This window comes from Bombus pyrosoma, linkage group LG11, assembly GCF_014825855.1.
Source record: "Bombus pyrosoma isolate SC7728 linkage group LG11, ASM1482585v1, whole genome shotgun sequence".
NCBI classification, from domain to species: domain Eukaryota; kingdom Metazoa; phylum Arthropoda; class Insecta; order Hymenoptera; family Apidae; genus Bombus; species Bombus pyrosoma.
Window position 1 is genome coordinate 15796155 of NC_057780.1, and position 10272 is coordinate 15806426.

At 29.9% G+C, this 10272-nt stretch overlaps 3 protein-coding genes across 5 annotated transcripts; 1 reads left to right on the plus strand and 2 right to left on the minus strand.

The window, feature by feature from the left end:
• Positions 1-87: 87 nt before the first annotated feature.
• On the minus strand, positions 88-3272 carry LOC122572414 (RCC1 and BTB domain-containing protein 1-like). The gene is made up of 11 exons (XM_043737353.1): positions 2755-3272; positions 2336-2671; positions 2015-2217; positions 1778-1933; positions 1440-1701; positions 1236-1363; positions 909-1181; positions 707-831; positions 544-641; positions 339-469; positions 88-276 (listed from the first exon to the last, which is right to left on the minus strand). The coding sequence occupies exons 2-11, from the start codon at positions 2421-2423 to the stop codon at positions 136-138; spliced, it is 1605 nt and encodes a 534-aa protein (XP_043593288.1). The 5' UTR covers positions 2424-2671; positions 2755-3272; the 3' UTR covers positions 88-135.
• A 210-nt stretch (positions 3273-3482) lies between these two features.
• On the minus strand, positions 3483-6752 carry LOC122573077 (RCC1 and BTB domain-containing protein 1-like). 2 transcript variants are annotated; one of them, XM_043739011.1, is made up of 10 exons: positions 6043-6752; positions 5651-5853; positions 5407-5565; positions 5080-5347; positions 4882-5009; positions 4555-4824; positions 4351-4475; positions 4193-4290; positions 3986-4116; positions 3483-3912 (listed from the first exon to the last, which is right to left on the minus strand). In XM_043739011.1, exons 1-10 carry the CDS (start codon positions 6050-6052, stop codon positions 3772-3774), a joined length of 1533 nt encoding a protein of 510 aa, XP_043594946.1. In that variant the 5' UTR covers positions 6053-6752; the 3' UTR covers positions 3483-3771. The 2 variants fall into 2 exon arrangements, with proteins under 2 accessions (XP_043594946.1, XP_043594944.1); XM_043739009.1 differs by having other exon boundaries at positions 5956-6752.
• Positions 6753-6913: 161 nt separating this feature from the next.
• Positions 6914-10210, plus strand: LOC122573209 (transcription initiation factor TFIID subunit 6-like). Of its 2 annotated transcripts, XM_043739286.1 has the most exons (9): positions 6914-7262; positions 7354-7503; positions 7602-7920; positions 8008-8411; positions 8502-8705; positions 8828-9010; positions 9135-9351; positions 9422-9744; positions 9822-10210. In XM_043739286.1, exons 2-9 carry the CDS (start codon positions 7354-7356, stop codon positions 9912-9914), a joined length of 1893 nt encoding a protein of 630 aa, XP_043595221.1. In that variant the 5' UTR covers positions 6914-7262; the 3' UTR covers positions 9915-10210. The 2 variants fall into 2 exon arrangements, with proteins under 2 accessions (XP_043595221.1, XP_043595220.1); XM_043739285.1 differs by having other exon boundaries at positions 6914-7503; positions 9822-10209.
• The last annotated feature ends 62 nt before the right edge of the window (positions 10211-10272 follow it).

The window sequence follows — 10272 nt, forward strand, 5'->3', positions numbered from 1 at the left end:
AATGAAATCCCATGTTGCCATCACCTTATCATCGCACGTAATGTGTATTAGGTACAGTATTTAACAAATTTTTCTAGCACGAAACAATTAAACGTTGTATAATATTTATTATACAATAATATAATGTATTACAAACTATGTTTTAAAAGCACCAGCTTGAGCAGCTTTAATTATGAAAGTTTTCATCGTATTTTCATCTAATTTAGCAAAACTCGCTGTTTGTACTACGGCAGTCATGTGATTTAGCGCAAATTTGAAACAATATTCCTCCGATTCCTACAATTATATTAAAATTAATGGCACTGACTGTTTAAGTAAAGCCACAAAACTTTATTTACCTTAGCATTGTACTCAATAGCTATACTGTAGCAAAAAGCAGCGTTTTCAACTGTAATTCCTCTCCTGATTATTTGTATGCAGCGTTTTTTCAGTTGATTTTCCGAATGAGCAACCGCTAGTTTCAAAAGTTCTTATCCACAAAAACCAGAAATAATTTTCAAACCACATTATAAAGTCTCAGGGAAAAAATAATGAAATACATACCTAGCATACTTTCCAGAGGTAAATCGATTTCGTCAGTGTACAAATACTTCAAAAAAGCTTTGTATACATCGTAAGAAAATTTTTGTTGTTTTATAACACTACAACGAATGATTGTAAGGAATGATTTAAGGAATCTAGATACTCGTTAAAACAACAAACCTACCTCTGATTATTTGCGGTCAATGTTTCTTGAAACATCGTTCGGAAGTATTGAGAACGTATTACTAAAATAGCTTTGTGCACATAAATAAATTTTTTTCGTACTTGTATCACGAGATCACTCGTAGTCTACAAATGACAAAGAGAATAGTTTCAAGAAAATAACGATATCAGAAATGATATTTCTTTACTGTATAAATACATACCTGATCGTTAAATGCTTCTTTGAAACAGTCTATTAAACTCACATCTGGTCCTTCATCATGAAGAACAAGTGGTTGATGCATAACGCTAGGTGATGCATAACGCGCGAAAACGTCATGTAAAGATCCTAAAGTAGTGAGTACCGGACATGTGACACTTTGTCCCAAACACTCGCCCCACATAAATATCCGATTACCTTCTGCCATAGCTATGCTTATGTGATTGTAATGTGAAGTTGCTACATCCAATACTCTTCCCATCACTTCTTGTTTCAACTGAAGAAACTTTTATTAATTTTCATTCATTAATGTAATCATATTGCATTTTACCTGTACTGGACTACAGATATTCATCTTCATGCCAAGCCCTAACTGTCCATAATTATTTCCACCCCAGACATATAACGCTCCTTTGTTACTCAATGCCAAAACATGTGCATAACCACAAACTATTTTTTCTATCAATGCAAAAACATATTACTAGTATTCAAACAATGTTCAGCTTAGATATATTCTAAACAAAGATGATATTACCAATTACAACACCAACAAGCATTGTGACTTTACAGGGATCCACTTGATTAACATAGTTTCCAATTCCTAATTGACCAACATCGTTACAACCCCAACCATAAACTTTTCCAGTATCTGTAACTGCCATGCTCGATGACTGACCACAGCTAATACAAATGACTGTTTTGCCAGCTAATGTGGAATTCACTTTCATAGGTGTATTTTCATTTATGTTAACACTTTTACCTACTTGGCCAGATGTATTTTCACCCCATGCATACACCTAAATAGATATATATATGTATATATATATATAATCTTTGATCATTATTAAAAAAAGCTTCAAGTTTCTATCTAACCTTTCCTTCGTTCGTTAATGCAAGAGAGTGATGACTCCCACAAGCTATATCGACAATGAATTCATCACTTAAATTTCTTGTTATAGGCATTGGAATCATATGATTGGTAGAACAGTTTCCTAGTTCACCATGATTGTTATGTCCCCATGAATATACCTGTCATAAAAATCATGTTATTAAATAATACAACATTAAACTGTTTATTAATATTGTAATAAAACCTTAAATTCCAAATACCTTTCCTTCCTCAGTAAGAGCCAAGACATGTGGACCTTTGCCATATGCAAAAGTTTTTATATTCTTACCACATAATGCTTCGACTTTCTTTGGATAAAAAGTATTACAAGCGTCCCCAGTTCCAAGACACCCAGAAGTGTTACTTCCTAGAGCATATACTATTTTATCCCTTGTTATAATTAAAGCTTCATTACCTAAATCACCTGTTTAATGAAACATAATATTTCATAAATTCATATACGTATATTATTCTTATGTAGCAATAAGATATAAAATATGTAACAAGAATAAAAATAAAGGTGGAAATAATAGACATTTTACCATATACAAGTGCCATATGAATTTTCGAAACATGATTCAAGTCTAAGAAACTAAAAATTGGCCAATTCTTCAAATCCCAAAGAAACATCTTTATATATATATATATATATATGTATATATATATCCTAAATTTCTAAAAACAAACTGATTTCAATATAATTTTAATAATAATTTCAATATAATTTAAATTTTATTTAGTAGTTCCAGTGTTCAATCTTCTAACTTTCATTAGGCATTTCTTTACTTAATCATTTATGAATACTACAATTTTTTCTCATTCTTTTTTATGAATTAAATGTAGTATACTCTTCTTTAAATTCTGCACTATGAATAATTCTAAAATATAAACAATCGATATAAAGTATAATATGATAAATATTAACTGGTATTTACAATGATAAATAAACTCTTTTACTAACATGTGTATTCACATTTTATATTCCAATAGTTTGTCAATCTTGTTGAATAAATTTGTAAACAATATCATTAAACACTACTGTATAGTCTGTTCAATGAGACGAAGCAGTAATCGTAAACAAAATGTGATTACTGCAGCTGCAACTAGTCCACTAGTCGGCTGTCCACTAGTAACATTCGAATATTCACCATAATCCCTATCATCCCTCCTCTCGATCCGTCATTGTTTAAGGTTATGGTTTTACCCTGCACTGTTGCGGAAAAATCTTCCTGACACGAATTTCCCTATATAATTTGACATATAAATAAGACCCCTCCTCTGATAGAAGCAATCACCACGATGAAAAGTAATAAAATATAAAAATATTGTCACATTCTAAAAAACTTGTTAGGTACATAATTAATGAGAACTTAATTATTTAGATTATAGTATCAAATAGAAATATTAAAATACAAGTCACAAGCAAATTTTAAATCTTATAAAAGAAGATTAAAAAATTTATATATAATTGTTATAAAATTTATATACGAAAAACTTATATAAATATGTATGCACTTTCACACTCCCCTCCCCCCTTCTCAAGAATGATTCCTGAATCCGTTACTAAATAAAGTAACTAGTACCAGCAAGATTCATTATTCTGATGATAGTGTACTCACTTTAACATCTTAATAGAATCTTTAATAAATTCTTAATAAGATAAAAAAGATGCAGAAGTAAATTACAAAAGAAGAACAATTATAAAAGATGTCATATCATGAATTTTATTAAAATCTTAAAATACAAAGTAAATTCTTATGCTTATCATAAATAATCTGTCCCAATTGTAAAAATATAGTAATCCAAAAAAAATGTTCTGCAATTAAGAAACTATACATATATATAAAATTTACATATTATTAAAAATATTAACTCTAAGAAACATGAATATTTGGAAGTAATATCTGCTTAATCTTCAAGCATAATAATACGAATTATTTATATAGTATTGTTTCCTTTGTATGATAAACACTTTGAACTAAGTTTTAAAAATACCCGCTTGAGCAGCTTTAACTATGAAAGTTTTCATTATATTCTCATCTAGTTTCGCAAAATCCTCTGTCTGTACTACTGCAGTCATGTGATTTAAGGCAAATTTAAAACAATATTCCTCTAATTCCTATAAATTTATAATATATCAAATATTTTAATTGTATTTTGTATTAAAAAAATAAGTAAGAGATATTATTTACCTTAGCATTGTATTGAATAGATATGCTGTATAGATAAGCGACATTTGTAACTGTAATCTTCTTGTTTATCATTTGTATACAATGTTGTTTTAACTGATTTTCAGAATAAGCATTAGCTAAATCTAAAAGTTCTATGTAAAAAGAGATATTATTTATAAAACATATTATTAGACGCTCTCTTTCTATGAAAAATAAAAAAATATTTACCTAATGCATTTTCTTGTGATAACTCAACTTCATTAGTATATAAGTATTTCAAGAAAGTTTTGTATACGTCATAGGAAAATTGTTCATGCTCTATAATACTACAATGCGTAATTATATTAGTGAAAATATAAATGTGCAAGTTGGAAAAATTGTTTTACCTTTGACTATTTTCTACCCAATGCTCTTGAAACATTGTTCTGAAGTAATGGCAGCGTATCTTCAAAACAGCTTTGTGTACATGAATGGGTTTTCCATGTACTTGAATTACAAGATCGCTAGTAGTCTTTAACATGCAGCAAGAGATGGCATAAAAATATGATAAAATCAGCAAACATGATATTGTTTATAAAAAAAATACATACTGGATCATCAAAGGCATTTTTTAGACTATTTACTACATTTGCTTCTTCATCACTGTGAAAAATAAGTGGCTGATGCATGACAGGTGGAAACGCATAATATGCAAGAGCATCATACAAACATTTTAGTGGAGTGAGTGTTGGAACTTTAATACTCTGACCTAGACACTGACCCCACATAAATATCCGATTGCCTTCACTCATAGCCAGACTTATGTGATGATAATGTGAAGTTGCTATGTCTAATATTCTTCCCATTTCAGGTACTTGCAGCTACAGAAATATTCATTAGTTTCAACTTAACAGTACATACACAAAGTAAATTTTTACCTTTGTTGGTATCCAAACATTTGAGTCTGTATTAAGACCTAGTTGCCCATAACTGTTAGCTCCCCAAACATAAAGAACACCTTCATCACTCAATGCTAAAGTATGCATGTAACCGCAAACTACTTTTTCTGTGTATTCGAACACATATAATTAACAATGTTTTAATATTCATATATTCACAAAAACGATCAATATTACCTATTACTATTTTTGCAAACATGGTTACTTTTTGCGGCTCTGCTTGACTAGTACAATTTCCAATTCCTAGTTGACCAACACCATTATGACCCCAACTATAAACTTCTCCATTATCCGTAACCGCTACGCTGGATGAGTCTCCACAACTAATGTGAACAACTTTCTTGCCATTTAATGCAATATGCAGCAATTTTGGTATAGGTTGAACTGTACTAAGAATAGTACCACAACCTACTTGTCCAGATACATTGTGACCCCATGCATACACCTAAAATAGATGCATCAATTTTGCATTTGATTTGCTCTGATTAAATATTTTCATCTTACCTCTCCTTTACTCGTTAGTGCAAGAGAATGATGACCTCCACAGGCTATATCAACAACAAATTCATCATTCAATACTGACGGTATAAGTGTTGGAGTTAGACCTTCGTTGGTAGATCTGTTTCCTAATTCGCAATAATCATTATAACCCCATGAATATACCTTGCACATAAATTATATTATTAAATTAAATAATGTAATATTATACTACATATTAATGATGTAATAAAATTATCTTTTCAAACACCTTTCCTTCCTCAGTGAGAGCCAAGACATGTGGACCTTTGCCATATGCAAAAGTTTTTACGCTTTTACCACACAATGCCTCAATTTTCTTTGGATAAATAGTGCTATTAGTATCACCTGTTCCAAGACACCCGTAGGTATTGTTTCCTATACCATACACTATATCATCCTTTGTTACAATTAAGGTTTCATTAGCTGCCTTACCTGTTTAAGCAAAAATAATGAACAATTTTTCTGCCATACATATTATATTATACAAATACAATATTATACAAAAAAATAAACTGATACAAAAATAAATATTACCATATACAATAGCCATACGGACATTCGATATAAATTTTGGTTCTAATAAACTAAATATTGACCAATTCTTCAAGTCATAATACATACTTATATTCATATTTATGTTTTTAATACGATGTACAGATGCTATTAATGTAATTCGATGAAATTATAACGTATTTAAATTTCAATTTTTATCACTGCTTATCAATCAAACACTGTATATTTTTTTAATTTCATAACAAAGAGTGTTTAAATATACTAAACGAAGAATTGTCATAAAATCTATATTAAATTGACTTCATTTAAATCTCGTAATGATATACTAAAAGTTGTTTAAAATTTTCGCACTATATATACATGTTTATAACTAAACAAACAAAAAACAAAAGAAATATTTCTAACCGTCTTTCATATAAACAAAGATAATGTACATATCATGTCAATGTGAGTCAATGTGATACTCTATAGCTGATACTGTAATTTCAGAATTATGTCCAGTTTTTAATTTCGACCATTACTAGTAGCATAATTTTATTTTTTGCTACATCAATAATGTTGAAAGTACAATAAAAATAGATTCCTCAAATTTTATGACAGAAAAATGTATAATAGCAAATTTTGTCAAATAAATTTTTTTACATATTAGTATATGTAATTTACAAAATTAAATGAGTATAAATTAAATGAGTAAAAAATCATAAAAGAGTATCAAATTATAGGGCGGGGTTTAAATCATGACATTGTTCTCTTTTTTATCTTTAACAATTCTTTCACAATATTTTATTAAAGCTTGAGTCTAACCACAGATAAATACTTTGCAGGTTCCTTTACCGTTTCAATATTGTTTGCAATGTTACTAATCTAAGATTAAAACTTATAACGTTGGTAGGTGACTGATAGCGATTGTAACTAAAATGAAATGTTACTATCTGGTACTATGTAATTACAAATAGAAATAGAATTTCTTATAATCATAAAGAAAGCATAAAATTTTATACTTCTGTAATATGTATACATATTTATACAGATTGCTATTATAAAAGTGAATAAATAATAAGTAGCTTATTGAAGTCACAAAATGTGGCTTAACCAATAGCTTTACTGAAATGAAGCAGTACTCTATTACGTCGGAAATTACTAAGCAATTGTAATGGCGTAAGCTTTATTTGGGGTAAACATTTACAGGACCATTAAACAGTATCAGTATTAATATCTAATATGAGAGACTAAATCTAAAATACAAAAGATTGAACAAAAGAGTTTATTATATTGTATGGTTGATTGAAAATTATGAGTTGTGTCCAAAAAAAAATAATATTTTTACAGTAAGCAGTGTTTACATTGTCGATCATATATTTTTAAGGAATAACCTTTTATTCATCTCATATGGAATATAATAACCAAGATACTTTAAAGATGAATGAAAGTGACTCCATTTATGGAACTACCTTGTCCCAAGAATCAATAAAGGTAATTGCAGAAAGTATAGGTGTTGGAAATTTCCCAGATGAAGCTGCAAAAGATCTTGCGGAGGATGTAAGTTATAGACTTAAAGAAATCATACAGGTTTGTATATCTCCAAATTATAATCCAATTATAAATAATTCCTATTCCTTACATATAATATTAAAGTTGTGTAATTGAGATTACTAATGTTGGTAAAGGATGCTGCTAAATTTATGAGACATGGCAAACGTCAACGAATGACAACACACGATATAGATCATGCTTTGAAGATAAAAAATATTGAACCCACATATGGGTTTTTCGCCAAGGATCATGTACCATTTCGCTTTGCTTCTGGTGGTGGTCGTGAATTACATTTTGTAGAAGAAAAAGAAATTGACCTTAATGAAGTTATATCAATGTCTGGTGGACAAACATGGCCTAAATTACCTTTAGAAATTACACTACGTGCTCATTGGCTTTGCATAGATGGTGTTCAGCCTACAATACCAGAAAATCCACCTCCTGTTTCTAAAGGTAGTAATTCGATAGCGTAAAACTTTCCTTTTTGCAATATTATGTTAACTAAAAGTAATATCTATCAATTAATTAATAATACAATAGATGTTCAAAAGCTCGAAAGTGTTGACCCAACAAGTAAACTTACAAACAAAGGTCAGAACATTGGTGTTGGGAAACCAGGTGGTGGTGGTAAAAGTCAGAAATTACGTAATGTGGAAACAGTTCATGTCAAACAATTAGCCACTCATGAATTGAGTGTTGAACAGCAATTATATTATAAAGAAATTACTGAAGCATGTGTTGGATCTGATGAAGCACGCAGAGCAGAAGCACTGCAGTCCCTCTCAGCTGACCCAGGTTTACATGAAATGTTAGCACGGATGTGCACTTTTATTGCAGAAGGTGTACGTGTTAATGTAGTACAAAACCATCTTGCTCTTCTAATTTATCTAATGAGAATGGTTAAAGCTCTCTTGGACAATCCCAGCCTTTATTTAGAAAAATATGTATGTATTAATTAATATATAAAAGGAAAGGGGAGAGTGTGCGTATATATACACGTGTGCATTAATACTCATTAGTCTTATATTTTATAGTTACATGAATTAATACCATCTATCGCAACATGTATAGTTTCACGCCAATTATGTATGAGGCCAGAAGTGGATAATCATTGGGCACTTCGCGATTTTGCATCACGCCTTATGGCTCAAATTTGCAAAAATTTTAATACTTCTACCAATAATGTACAAACTAGAGTAACTAGAATGTTTAGTCAGGCTTTAGCAAAAAATAGTCAGGTATAATTGTAAGACTACCGTATACTAAAGCAATAATAGCAGAAATAGAAGCACAGAAATAACAATGATAATAGTAATAATGGTAATAATAATAATAATAATAATAACGACAAATTTTTCAGACTCCGCTGGCGTCACTTTATGGAGCAATTGAAGGACTTTGTGAGTTAGGTCCAGAAGTAATTAAAGCATTAGTTATTCCTAAAATTAAATCTGTTTCCGAACGTATTGAATCATGTATTGAAGGACCAGGTCTATCAAGTGTAGATAAAAATGGAGCAGGTCATATAAAGACTCTACTAGTGGTGAATATAATTCCTTATTAGTATAAATTTTATTGTATTAATATGTATTTTTCCTAGCTATTTTTGGTAATATATTATTATACTGTATAAAGCCTAACAGGAAGATATGCCATGGAATTTACAGAAATCGGTAGCTCCCGTTTTGAAGACTATACGATCTCCTCCAGATTATGTAGAAGATTACAAACAGGATTATGGTTATATAGGTCCTGCATTGTGCGCAGCCGTTGCGAAAGCTCGTACACAACCAGCAACGTTAACAACAACTGCATCCACAACTACAGCTTTAACAACAAGTCAACAAGGTCCTACATGCACTGGAAAAACCATTGTACAAGCTGGTAATACCGTTTCTATTAACATGAAGTTAGACTAGTATTTTTACTTCAGATATCTTCATTTTTTATTTAGTAACAAGCTCTAGTCCCGGGCAACAAACTGGACGTACAATTATGCTTGGAACAAGTAGAACTGCTGGTGGAACAACTACAGCTGGGGGACAAAAATTCGTTATTTTGCAGTCCCGATCTCAAACACCAACCGCTACAAATATTAACACTAATGCGATACAACAACAACCTCAGCAGCAGCAACAACAACAATCGCAACAACAGCAAGTTAAATTAAGCCAAACCAATGTTACCCAACAAAAAGCACATATACAAAGTAATGCACCGAAATTGGTAGTTGTTTGTATGTCCAGTAGTAGTCACGGCACTACTACAGTAACTCAGGTGTGTATAACATATAGCGGTAAAAGCCATAAAATATAATTAATTGAATTATTAATTGTGAAAATTATTTGCAACAGGGGAACATAACAGCAAAAACACAGAACGTCTTTGTTACACAACAAAATGTTGAATGTTCATTGAGTCCAGAAGAAGAACATTCTTTTCAGTAATAATGGCAAAATTCGTTTCGTTCATTCAATTTTTAGTAATTTGTACAAAAATTAATTTTTAATGTTAATATACTTTGTAAGAAAATAAAAAATTTTTTATAACATAAAAATGATATTTAAATATATTTAGTTTTATCAAAAACAAAAAATATACGAAATTACACATATTAAAAAATTGAAAATATATATTTAAACGAATTTCATCATTCAAAGTGTCATCGAAAGTGAAAATAATTAATCTTAATTATTTATTTACTATCTTAATTATACAATTCATAATCAATTTATAATCAATAAATACAATTTATAATTATAATAAACAGATCGCACGTATAAATTGGTATGTATATATGTATAT